Source organism: Emys orbicularis, chromosome 3 (genome assembly GCF_028017835.1).
Source record: "Emys orbicularis isolate rEmyOrb1 chromosome 3, rEmyOrb1.hap1, whole genome shotgun sequence".
NCBI classification, from domain to species: Eukaryota; Metazoa; Chordata; order Testudines; family Emydidae; genus Emys; species Emys orbicularis.
Genome location: NC_088685.1, coordinates 136,392,044 through 136,406,103, shown reverse-complemented (window position 1 = coordinate 136,406,103; position 14,060 = coordinate 136,392,044). Strand labels below are relative to the sequence as shown.

The 14,060-nt window shown below is 42.3% G+C and overlaps 1 protein-coding gene across 1 annotated transcript in view; it reads right to left on the bottom strand.

The window, feature by feature from the left end:
- Positions 1 to 14,060, bottom strand: part of SLC35F3 (solute carrier family 35 member F3) — a 270,207-nt gene that overhangs the window by 91,465 nt on the left and 164,682 nt on the right. The window contains exon 3 of the mRNA XM_065401833.1: positions 2,238 to 2,562. Within this exon, the coding sequence (XP_065257905.1) occupies positions 2,238 to 2,562 (325 nt within the window). The remainder of the gene's footprint in view (positions 1 to 2,237; positions 2,563 to 14,060) is intronic.

Genomic DNA, 14,060 nt, shown 5'->3' with positions numbered 1-14,060 from the left:
AAATGGTATCAGGTCCGAATCGCGGCCCCAGAGAGGCTTTGATTGGTTTGCTAGCAAATATACCAAATAAGGCTGATAAGATTTGTAATGCTTAATTACGCGTTGTGGTTTTTACCTTTATAAGCTTGAAACTGTGTAATTTATGCAAGGCGGCTGACCCCCTTGCATGGGGACACGCCGACCTTCCCTTTATGCATAATTGTATTGTGTAACCTAATAAAGGTGCATCAGTGTGTCTGACCCAAAATCAACGGTGTGGTCAATTTTTCCACGACATATGCTTAGTTAATCACAATTCACTCTGCTGGTCAAAGATGCAAATGTACAGTCTTCACAATTGTTCACTAAACAGGCTATATGTTTATTTGAAATGAAATCTCAGCTACTTCTCAAATAGAATTTAGGATTTGCACCCTTTCTTCAGCTCAGTCATCAATTAATTGAATGGAAGGCATAAGACTATCAGCAGAATTAATTAACCTTAAAGAAGAAGAGAATTAGTGTGCTGCTTTTAAGCTCTGGGGATTTGAAGGGCTACAGTATCTCACACCAGGATTCACAAGTATTTAAACATAAGGTTGTCTGCAGCAAATTGAAAGTAAAAAAAAAACCCAACACAAACAAACCAAAGGAATAAAATCTGGCAGTAATATGTTAGCATTCATGATCACTTTTGGACAAAACTGTCACAATCTCTAACGTCTAGGTTCTCTCATTTCTCAAAAGGGGGATAAAAATGAATGGAAATATATTTCATTGACATTATGGCTTGTTGCAGGCTGAAGTTGAAGTGTAATGACAGCGTCATCTTAAACCTTATTCTAAAACTCCTTGGTATTGCCGTAGGAACTGAAGAATTGTGGTGAAGTCCCTTCATCCACAATTTCCCTGATGAAGTTATAACAGTAAGAAGATATAACTAACATTAACCAGAATGAAATTCCATGATTTTTAATCTTTACCATAGTAACATAGAGTACAGTACCTCTTGAGTGCCCTGATTTCATAGGTATGTTCTATAGTACGTTTCTGACCCATTACTACACATCTGGAAGTTAAAAAAATCTCAGTGAAGGAGCAAACTATACCTGCTCCCATATCTGGGCAACCTCTCTGAAGTCACGAGGGTCCCACTGTTATAACTGAGACAAAAGATGTTCCCAAGTCCTGTTTTTCATTGCCCTGACATTGGGCTAAAGACTTTTTCAGGTGGGTCTCTAACAGCGACATCTCATCTCTGCATAGCCCAATTAGATTCCTAATTCTACAACCTTTTAAAAAGGGAAGGTAATGTTTGCGAAGATGTCAGACTGACATGGGACTAACTTGGTGACTTTGTACCTTTTTAACATAAATGTAAAGGAGGTTGTTTACATGAAGTAATACTGGACTCTGGCATTACATCAAGCTGCACTAAGCATCACTGGGCTATAGAAGAGACTTTTATTCATTGAAGGATATCTTCTCAGATAAAATGTTTGAACTGAAGTTTTTGCTAAGGCTGGAAAAGGAGTGAAAAATGCAGTTCCAAGACTGGGGGAGAACCTCAAAATGAGCCAGATCCTGAAGCTGATTAAGGGCCCTCAATTGCAACTGAAGCTAATGGGAGTTAGGCACTCAGCACTTCCCATGAGGTGATCCACACCTTGTAGATGGAAAAAGGTACATTAAGGGCTAAATTCTATCCTCAGCTATACCTGTGCTACCCCAATGAAATGTATGTGGTAGCTGGGGTGTCACTGGGGTCAGAGTTCAGCCCTAAATATCTAGAGATGAAAGGGATTTGCCAACCCAATGTTATAGCATCCTTTGCAGGCAATCCATGGTGCCACAGAAGCATAGGTTTTGGAAGCAGCTGCTTTCCCATTTTACTATGAGGGAGAGATTGCAAGAAAGTTAGCTGTAAAGTAGAGGAAGAACTCAATTTTTTTTCAAGGATAAGATGGAAAACCCCAGACAGGTAACAAAATAAAGTGCACACTTCAATCAAATGCCTTTAAAACAAGCATTGGAAATGAACCTGCAAGTCTTCTTTTGGAATAAGTTCATAGAAGGAATAAAAAACATACTCAGCTTGCAAGCCTTCAATAGTGAATTCAGAACCCTCTTTAACAATGCTGAAAAGAAAAACATTCAATATTGATTTAACAAAGTGATCTGAATAAAACATCAGCTCAAGGGGTACAGCAACGTTCAAGTATCATGAAAGCAAAACTGAAAACACAAAGCTCTCTTACCTGTATCTCTGCTTCGGAGACTGTTTCTCAGCTGATTTGAAAACATGTCCAATATAATACAAAGGAAAAAATAAAAAGTTCCAGTTTGTTGCAAACCATGTCAGAGTGAAGGGTGCATCGAATTTCTTAAAGGTCAATTTTGCTAGCTGGGTTGAACCTGACCAGGAGGAGCAGACACCCAGGACCACTGCCACTCCCCAGAAAAATTTCTTGAGTTGGGTCACTGAGCATTTCCAACAGCAACGATTTCCCCTTCCACTGCCTTCCACCCCAGCCTGCATCTGTGCTTCTGCTGGGGCTGGAGATTCCCGGGAGTGCTCATCCCCTGAAGAGATGAAAACACAAGAATTAATAAAGAATTCTACACAGCATTTTACTTTCCAAGAACCAAATCCTGGGCCCATTTGGAGTCAAAGGGGGTTTTACCATCAACTTCAATTAAATAAGGATCTTGCCACAAATATGTAGTTCATTTCATATCACACTAAAGCACCTAGCACATTTTGGGGACAATTGCAGGCTAATAATAATTATCATCTCTACAGTGAGAAGTAAGGGGGCAAAATGAAAAGTGAAATTACACGCTGTTCTGTAATCATTACGTTAGAAGATTTACAAAAATAATACTAAACTCTGCTATGACATGCAAATGAATGAATGTTGTGCTGTTTAGCTTCATGAAAGATCGATGGGAATAACAGCAACATTCACAATCAGTACTGTCTTGGGAGTCTTAGAACTGCATATTTTGTGCAATGTGGTGTTTCTTTTTAAAGAGGGGAGAGGAAAATTTATTTATTCTTTCAATTACACTGGCGTTACTCTGGAGTAACAGCAATGGGCTAGTGTTATTGGTGTGGCTGGAGCACTGCTGAACTCCAGTAATCCCTGGCTGGTGAAATAGCTCTTTGGGGGGCTGTTACCAGCTGGTGAAACTTAGAGCAGCCTTTGGGATTCTCTAAATTGCACTAGGGACTAGGCCACCTTAGCCTGCACCTCCTTGAGTCCTGTACCAACCAGGGTTCAGCCAGACCTGAGGAACAAGCCCAGCAACTTCAAATTTACACCAATGTAACTGCAACCAAACTATGGCCCAGAGAGACCAATTTTCAAACATTGGTATCTTAACAGAATGTGCAAAATCCATATTTGGCTGCTTGAATCTGCATATAGACATGTAAATTGGGTAGTTGGGCACCTATGTGCCCATTTGACTGATCAATTATAACATTGCAGTAGGCAAATTACATGGCTAAAATTGAAAACTTGGCCACCATTTTATTCTTTGCCTGAATGACAGCTGGTATGTCTTCTCTATTACCAGCTGTGACACTGACAGATTGGTCAATTTGTGTGTGACCATACCAACTTAACAGGAGACACTGAAATGGTAAATAGGGCCATTCCTTGTATATAGTTCTCAAAGCCATGTTAAGTAGACTAGAATCTTTAATATGTTTGCCTGTATTGTTTGTTAGAGAATCAAAGTTTAGATGCTGTGGGTTTGCGTTTACCTATATCTTGTTAGAAGTTAACAATGTAACCAGATTAGTTTGTAGATACTAATTCCCTTTTATGTCTTAATTGCATGTGGATGGGTCAATTAACCTTAAGATCAAAGATGTAGGATACTATAGGAAATGATATTATTTACATTTGTCTTCAACTTAATTGTCTATGCCATAATGAACTGCCTTTACAATTTGATTGGTTAACTGCCTTATGTTAATGAATACAATTAGTTACCTGTGTATGCATAGGAAACAGGAGATTAACTTCAAAGCAAAGAGCCTGCTGTGGCAATTGCTGTCAAGAGAGTATCCAATGGCTTCACCTATAAAGGAAACTTCGGGCCTGATCCTTTTAATTTCAGATCTGCTTAAACTTTGACAGGGAAAGTCTAAACCACAAGACTGAGATCTCCAGTATTTCTTTGGATTTACCCTGGAATTCTCATGGAAGAATTTGAACAAACTCTGCACTTGGACTGTATCCTTTTAAATTGATTCCAGAATTCTTTTACAAATCAGCAGTCTCACCATCTCTGCTATGAAACTAATCTAAGAACTTTACACACATTTGTATGTATTTTGATCTCTTAACCATACGTAAATCTTTCTTTTTCTTTTATTAATAAACCTTAGATTTACTTAATAAAGGATTGGCTGTAAGCATGTACTTGGGTGAGATCTGAAATATTCATTGATCTAGTGGGCAATGTGTCTGGTCCCTTGGGATTGGTAGAACTTTAAATATGGTGAATAAGGCTTTCAATAACCCCTCACTATATTAGTCTGCTTGGATGGAAGCCAAAGGTTGGATTGTTTAAAGGGGACCGTAGTTTGGCTTCTTGGTAACCAGTGTGGTATTACAGAAGCTATTTGGTTACTAGCTTGGTGAATCTAATTAATTATAGACTAAACCACCAGTTCTGGGAATTGTCTGCCCTATTCCTTGCAGTTTGCCCTGAGTGAGCATTCTCAGTCTGGCCCCTCCAGGCACCATGTTCACACCAGCACATACTGTACTTTTACCTTCTTAACTAAAGGCCAATCCTATATGCTGATGAATGCCTTCAACTCCTATTGAAATCAGTGGGCATTGATGGTCCTCAGCATATTTCAGGAAGTGCTCTGCTCCCTGAAGGACCAGGTGCTTACAAGCTTTCTGATGGCTGTCTAAAGTCATTCAAGCTCTGTTTAAGACATTAGTCACCTGCATGTGATGCTGCTATGCAGTGTTTTCATTTTAAAAGCTGATTTCTTTAAGGTATGCTAGTCCATTCATTCTGAACACAGATGAAGTGCTAATTCATGTTGAGGGGCTGGAACCTAGAAAGCTTCAAATGCATTCACAGGTCATTTAATACACTGAAAAGTGGAAACCAAAGGTTTTCACATTGCTGCACTGCATCTGCAGGCTAGAATTAGCATCAAGAACAATAGTTCCGTATCACTACACAATTTAAAGCCAGGTTATGGGACATCCACACACAATTTTTTTTTACTGAAGAGATCATGCAATCTGTATGTTGAACTGTTATATGTCTCTTTAGAGTTTTACAGTGTGACTTGGGTGTTTACTGATACACCTCTACCCCGATATAACGCTGTCCTTGGGAGCCAAAAAATCTTACCGCGTTATAGGTGAAACCGCGTTATATTGAACTTCCTTTGATCCGCCGGAGTGTGCAGTCCCGCCCCCCCGCCCCCCCAGAGCGCTGCTTTACCGTGTTATATCTGAATTCGTGTTATATCAGGTCGCGTTATATCAGGGTAGAGGTCTATAAGCTAATACGTGTGTAAGCCAATACACATGTAGACCAAAGGTATTTTCCAATAGTACACTCTGTGTTGCTACTTAACTCTAAAAAAAAAAAAAAGATCAAGTACATGATATGAGGTAACTATATCATTTAATAAAAGTATTTTGACACAGAAAAAACAAAAAAGAACTCCCTCCCTGCCCCCGATTAAACACAATGGGGTGTTTTCAAAACATTGTGCATCAGTTGCACATCTAGACATCAAAAAATGGGGCCACATGAGTATACAGGAGCAAGGATATTTAAGTGGATATACAGTTGTATAAGGTTTTTTTGAATGAGTTTAAAATATTCACACACAAGTAGGGAAAAGAGAGTTCTAATCTCTTAGGCCTTGGCTACACTTGCAGCTGTACAGCGCTGTGATGTAAACCTGTCTTCGTACAGCTGAGTAGGGAAAGCGCTGCAGTCTGTCCACACTGACAACTGCCAACGCAGTGGCGTGGCCACACTTGCAACATTTGCAGCTGTGTTGGGAGCGGTGCATTATGGGCAGCTATCCCAGCATTCATGTGGCTGCAACGTGCTTTTCAAAACGGGGGTGGGGTGTGACAGGGAGGGTGGGGGGAGAGAGAGTGCTTTTTGGAGCGTGTCAGCACTCTAGTTTGCAAGTTCCGAACTCCCGGCCCCCTGCTCATTCTTTCACTCACTCAAAGCAAACAGCAAACTGTTTGCTTTTTCTCTGTGGTATGAGCTTTGAAACCGGCACTTCCGCATTCCTGCAGCCGGTCACAACAATGGAGAGGATTGGCCACTTGACAAGGTGATTAGTACAGCGATGCAAGCGTTTACACTCACACCCGTGAGTCGTAGCCACTCCGCTGTATCTCTTATGCTTCTCGGGGAGGTGGAGTACCTGCAGCGGTGTACCCAGGGAGATACAGTGCTGTAAGTGCCCTGCCAGTGTGGACGGGGAGTGAGTTACAGCGCTGGGGGAGGCTTTACAGCGCTGTAACTCGCAAGTGTAGCCAAGGCCTTAGTCATCCACTTTCAATTTTCAGTGGAAAAACCGCGTGGGCAGCTTCCCATGTAAATTGACATGCACTAAAGGGTCACCTTATTATCCAAGGTTAATAAAACATTACATTAAAAATCACTCAAAGTTAGGAAATGCCAGAACTGAGACAGATAGACTTGTCTGTTAAACCTTAATTCATGTCCCCTTGTGTGGATGCATTATTATACCTTTTTTTAGTTACAAGATCACATGTAATTAAAGCTTCCTGCCTCATTCAACACATAGACTGGACGGAATTCAGTGACCGAGACAGCTGTTCAATATTTTTTCTTTTTAATCATTCAGTGTGTAATTCCCCACACTTATATGCTGAACACCATATAACCCTTGCAATGAATAAGGAATTATTAATTTCCTCATGGTCTTCTTTATGGCATGTGTCACTGTAGCACTGAGTGATTCACAAATGTTAATGAATTTATCTTCATTACACCTCTTCCCCACTTTACTCTTATTCCTGATCTGAGGTGAAATAAGTTGCACAAGAACTATGTGTAGGGACTTACATGCTTGGTCCTCCTGCATGTATGCAGTCACATTTTCCTGCAGACCATACCATTTTGTCTTTGACCCTGTCTCTTTTGTACCTCATGCCATATCACATGCATTAGCTCTGGGAAATGGTCTCACCCCCTCAGGCTTTTCAGCACTTAGATCTGCAGTAGAATTATTTTCCCAAGTAGGTGAGGATGTGTGAGGTTTTTCCTCTGCTTTTCCTGAATTTGCATGTGCACACAGAGGGTCTGTCTATACTGTTATCAGAGGTGTGGCTGCAGCTGATGTAGACATACCAGAGCTAGCTTTGATATAGCCAGCTTGATAACAACAGCAGTGAAGCTCTGACAGCAGGGTCTAGCATTTGAGTACATACCCAGGGTCCTGGGAAAGGTTGTTCAGCCCATGCTGCCACTGCTTCACTGCTATTGTTATTTGAGCTAGCTACATGAAAGCTAGCTCGGGTACATCTACACATGTTGCAGTCACATCTCTAATTGCAACGCAGACATTCTTTAGGCCCAAATGCTGAGTGTCGCTGTGGCTGTGTAAGATCCAAACAGAGCATAAACAATGTGCTACCTCTGCACTTATGGGCTAGAAAGCAGAAAACAAGCACAGGGGACCTTCATATATTGGGGGTGTGGCCAGAGTTCAAGCACTGCATAGATCCCCGACTCTGGGAAGGTGGCCAGGTGTCCGGTTTTCAACTGGAAAGTCCGGTCAAAAAGGGGACCTGACAGTAAAGTCTGGTTACTGGGGGGGGGGGGGGGGAGACACGCCACCCCCTACTCAGCCGGAGCCATCTCCAACCTGTGTCAGGCGGCTGCAGATCCCAGCGCCCCGGTTCTGCAGGTGAGTCCCTCCCAATCTGGGGAGAGGAGAAAAGCAGAGAGCAACAGAGGCAGTGGGGAAGAGGAGCAAATGGGGGGTGGAGCCTCAGGGGAAGAGGCGGGGTAGGAGTGGGGCCTTGGGGGAAGAGGTGGGGTGAGGGAGGTTCCGGCACTCTGGCTGGAGAGTCCATTTTTTAAACATTACAAACATTACAAACATTACAAAGTTGGCAACCCTATCCCTGACAGCAAAATTCCACATGGGGGCAGGAGAAAGGGGAATAATGGGCAGTGTCTGCTTCTTCCCCAATACCTTGCAGTAGTTGCTGTAGCCAGGCACCAGTGATGGCTGAAGCTAGCTTTGAATGGAGGGGTAGTGGGGTGTCTGCTCTGCATGGGGAGCAAGGGGAGCTACTGAGACTCAGCTGGGCTCTAGACTGGGAAGAGGGGGTGTGGCAGTTTGCATCTCTCTTACTGGCTGCCTGGGGTAGCTCCTCCCGGCTCTATCATCACAGTTTCTACCTGCTCTCCGTCCGGATCCCGGGTGCTTGCAATGTCCACTCCAGCCATGATGGGTCCTGCTCCCATGCACTTGCATGCAGTTTACAGGGCACACTGGTTCCCAGAACGCATAGTGGAATGATGCTCAAGGGCATAAACATAGGTCAGCCCACACAATAGTTCCATTGTGGGGGCACTAGTCTCTACTGCCCCTGTTTGCGCCACCCCTGCCAGGGACCAAATGTTGGGCTGAGAATTATCTTCTCAGCCCTATTATTATCTTTATGCACACATTCCTGAGACAACCGCCCAATTAGATGTTTCATATGGAAATATCAGCATCTTTAAGATACATTCCATGGCAATTACAACCTGTAAAAGAGAGCAAAATTTTGCACTTTACATATAATTCATAGGCAAAATGAATCATCCATATGCACTTAAACCTATGTGTTAAATACACCAATAGAAGTGTTCACATTGCACAAATGCAGTGAAAGACAATACTGTATGTATCACTTTACTTTGAAAATGATCTCACAGATCAGGGTTTGAATTTCTAAGGATGCTCGTACCTTAGACCATCTAATTTGCATGCTGGATGGAGTAAAACTTATTCCTGTCAAAACGAGCTACATAATGTTGGAGAAAGAGTCCTGTGCCTCCCTTCAAAAAGGCTTTTCTAGCTTTCCCTATTGTATAAGAGTTCTGCATGTGGTTTCTTCTAATTTGTCTGTAAGACAAACTGCACCACCCATCTTTGATTTCCTGTATTCATGGAGGGCTAGAATATGTCATACAGGTACAGTCATCAATTGGGAAAGTTGCATTGCCCTTGAGAGAGACCCAGCGACATTGTCCCAGAATCAGATTGCCTCCTGGAGCTTCATACAGTGTACAGGAGTATACAAACTGCAACACCTTTTTAAAGTGTTCAGAGATCTCCTACAGCTCTCCTGGTGGGACCAGACAGTTGTATTGGCTGGCATGTATGATAGGCGGAGCTACAGCTTTGCTTACCTTCTCCCTTCCCTGCCTCCCTAGGGAAATGTCTCTGGAGCAGTCCCTTGAGTGGAGTGGAGTGCATTTCTGGCCAGTTTCTGTGCAAATGCACAAGGAGGAGGAGAGACTCCTTACTCCCTTTCCACCAGTGCACATCAGCATACGGATCAGTTAGAATCTAGCTCTGCATCTGTATCATACCAACAAAATGCCTTTTATATTTGCTAATGTAGTACACTAAAGAAATTCTATTTTCTGATCTCGAGATTTCCAGTATTTATGCTCCCTTTGCTCCTTACCAGCTGGCTGAAGTATACACAAGGGGCATCCGGCCTGAAGCAGTCAATCATGATACCAGGACAAAGAAAAAGTACTTTTGTTTTTTTAAAGAAAACTTTCATTCAATCGTTCCTACTTTTTATCCTCATACAATGTCATTCTCTCTTCTTAGCCACTGCCCCTTATCATTCAGTGACAATGAAAGGAAGCAGCCTTCACAACCAAGGACAGTGCCTATACCCAATAGCAGCTGTCCTTCTGCAATCCTCCCCAGAGACTAAGGCCATGTCTACACTACCACTTATGTCAGCAAAACTTATGTCACTCGGGGGAAGGGGGGGTGGTGGAAAAAAACAGCGGCTCCCCCCCCCCCCCCGAGCGTCATAAGTTTTGCCAGCATAAGCACTCGTGTGCATAGTGCTATGTTGGCGAGAGAGCTTCTCTCATCAGCACAGAGAGGCTACATGAGCGATCTTACAATGGCGCAGCTGCATCAGTACAGCTGTGCCAGTGTAAATTCGCTAGTGTAGACATGGCCTCAGTGTATCACCTCTGAATACCCTGTCTACACCAGTTCAGTAACTACTTGACGGCACAAGTCTCTTGTGCACTGTTAGTAGTTAAAGACCTAACGTGAACACTACAGGGACAGCTTATAGCTAACCTGTGTGGTCTAATAAAGTGATACTGATAAAAACTAAGATCCTGATTCTGTCTGCTCTAACACCACCAGTGTAAATCAGGAGGAACTCCACTGAAGTCACCGAAATGAAAAATGACGTGAGATTAGACTTAGACCCCATGTATTCAACACAAATTTATTCAATTATCTCTAAACCATTTTAACCACTGTTAATCAGTGTCACTAATGGAGGACGGAGTGTTATACGTGTGCAATATGCCCACTCCAGCCTACTGGAATCCTAAACTGTCCCTCATGATCTAAGGACCTGAGTCAGGAAGATACTGAAGCACACACCTAATGTGAGCAGTCTCACTGACTTCAATGGGACTACTCCTGTGCTTAAATTTAAGCACCTGCTTAAACAGCTTCCTAAATTGGGGCCCAAATGAGGAGTTAAGCTTTTCTTAATTTTGAGAGAAAGAGGATTCTTCACATGATAAAGGATCTCACTAACAATTACAAATGAGCAAACCTCAAGGTGTTTGTGCATCACAAGTCACTCAAACTATTCTTTGATAGTTTGGGCATTTCACAAAAGAAGTTTTGGGAAAAAAGTAGTGGGAAAGGAGGATCTGGCAAAACAGCTACATTAGATGGTACTTGAAACTCAAAAGGTTAGAATTCGGGGTCTAATTTCAAATCCATAATGTTGAAGAGGTTCAAAATTAATCAAAATATTTTCACACAGCTCTAACTGTGATGTCTTTTGTTGTTTACACACAAGAATTACAATATGAAGAAACCATACACAGCTGGGTCCCAAATAACCATGTTCACTAAACAGACAAGACCCATCTACATATTGATGCTCTGACTGGGTTCTGGTGGCTTTCCAAACAGAGAACACAGTATGCTGCTCTTGACTACAGGGGTGGAGGAATAGCTCAGTGGTTTGAGCATTAGCCTGCTAAACACCGGCTTGTGAGTTCAATCCTTGAGGGGGGCCATTTAGGGAACTGGGGTAAAAATCGGTCTGGGGATTGGTCCTGCTTTGAGCAGAGGGTTGGACTAGAAGACTTCCTGAGGTCCCTTCCAACCCTGATATTCTATGATTTAAGCTATTTAAAGTTATACTACCCCATACCGCTTAAACTATACTATCATTACTTATATTACTAGGGTTTCAGAGCTACTAAAGGGCATCTTGTGAAGAAGGGACTACATTCCTTATCATGGTTTGTGTCACAGAAAACAATAAATGCCGAAGGGGCAACAGAACTAATGTATACTGATTAATGTATCATAATCACAATACTGATTAATGTATCATAATTTTTAAAAATTGCAAAATATTCCATTATACAAAATAATAGCAAAATATTGTGTGTTACATGAGATGAATTTCTAAATAGGAAATATTAGGTAAAAACAAACTTTCAATTGCAAAAAAATAGCCTAAGATGTATTAAGTTTCCCTTTCTATTTTTACATATTTCCTCTTTCTCTATTAAACATTCAGAAAATATTTCCTGGAAAATATATATTCTAATTTGTTAGAGGAAATAGAGTTGATAAATTATCAAGTCCAAACTGAAACAGCTTGGAAAGTTATACTAAAAAGGGGCTGTTTAATTTATTCCCAGAGGAATAAATAATGTATCATAATCACAATACTGATTAATGTATCATAATTTTTAAAAATTGCAAAATATTCCATTATACAAAATAATAGCAAAATATTGTGTGTTACATGAGATGAATTTCTAAATAGGAAATATTAGGTAAAAACAAACTTTCAATTGCAAAAAAATAGCCTAAGATGTATTAAGTTTCCCTTTCTATTTTTACATATTTCCTCTTTCTCTATTAAACATTCAGAAAATATTTCCTGGAAAATATATATTCTAATTTGTTAGGGGAAACAGAGTTGATAAATTATCAAGTCCAAACTGAAACAGCTTGGAAAGTTATACTAAAAAGGGGCTGTTTAATTTATTCCCAGAGGCACCCGCTTAAAACTTCTTTTCAAACCACGGAAATAGTCATCATTAAGACACTATACTCCACTGTGAATTTTGATGCTTTTTTCCCCGATACTGTCTTTTTTACTTTTAATCACCCACTGAATTAAGAGTCCAGAATTAATAAGGAAGGTACCAGTTACTTAATCATCATAGTACAATCGTTTCTACATTGTAAGGTGTTTTGTTGTAAGCAGTTTGAAGAATAACCCTAATCAAGAGGCAGGGCTGTCCCCGACCATTTGCGTGCCTTACGCAGCCCCAGGCCTCCGCAGGGGGTGGGGGTGGGGAGGGGCTGGCCCCAGGCCTCCACGGGAGCGGGGACTGGGGGGAAACCGCTCCGCGGCCCCAGCCCGCTCCACTCTGCTCCCCTGGCTCCCAGCCTTGGGGGGCAGGGGGTGAACCGCCCCCCAGCACTCACCAGCAGCGTGGCTGGGAGCCAGGAGAGCGGAGCAGGGTGGGGCCGGATTGCTCCATGTACCACACGGTGAGTGCAGGCCCACCCCTGCAGCAGTCCTCAGGGGAGTGGGGGCAGAACAGGGGCGGGGCTTTGGGGAAGGGGTGGAGTGGGGGTGGGGGTGGGGCTGGGGCGGAGCAGGGTTGGGGGCTTTGGGGAAGGGGTGGAGTGGGGGCGGGAAGAGGCGGGGCTGGGGTGGAGCAGGGATGGGGGCCATAGGGAAGAGGCGGGGCAGGGGCTGGAGCAGCACGCAGCTGCGTAGGGCACCAGGAAATTTGGTGCCCCAAATTTCCCGGTGTCCCACGCAGCTGCGTATTTTGCGTATGGGTAAGGATGGCCCTGTCAAGAGGGGAGTCATGCATGTCATAGCCAGAGAAAACATGTCTGTGATAGTCTGAAATTGAGATGTTTTTGTTTTTATTCCTTATTTTTATTCCTGTCTTGAACTGAAGTTGCATTAGAACTCTCAAAAGGATCCTGCAGTCTTTACTGCAACTAAGAAAGAACCTTGGGGTGAAATCCTGGCCCCACTGAAGTCAATGGGAGTTTTGACATTGTCTTCAATGGGTCCAGGATTTCACCCCTGGAGTGTGGAAGCAGAGCTTTCACAGAATAAAACTCCCATGACCAAAGACACAGTATTGGGTTCTGGAACAAATATCTTGCTAGATCTGTACGGGATTTCAGTCTGCAGAAAGGTTTAGACATGTTTGTTCTTAGTAATGAAAAAGAGACTGGATTCTCAGCAAGAAACTGTTATATTGATTAACCAACAGTTTGAGCACCACGTGAGCAAGTGAATGTCCTTCTCAAGGAATGGCTTCATCTCTGATGAAGTCTATCCATACATCCAGGCATTTATACTGAGCTCACTGCAGATGTAGGTGAGTTCATACTGGAAGAGTAGACATGCTGATTACAGAATTAATCAAGGACATGAAAATCTTCAAAAATAGGGATAAACTTCTATCTACAGTATCTGTCTGTCTTAGATATTTTTAAAATTCCTGTCTGCTTTATTAAACTTGAGACAGAAAATGTTGCTATGGGTGATTCAGTTTATTAAAAGAGTACCTACTCTTGATCCTAGAGTTTCTCACATGTTAAATTTTGACTTCATTTGATTGTGACTAGTTAAGAAGATAAAGGGCTGAATGGCAACTAAAACTGCTCACAACACTTTGCTTATCTGCTACAATTTAGAATAAGACATTTGGAGCAGCTGTTGTCTGTCAGCTGGTGGCCAGACACTTGAGTAGACTTGACA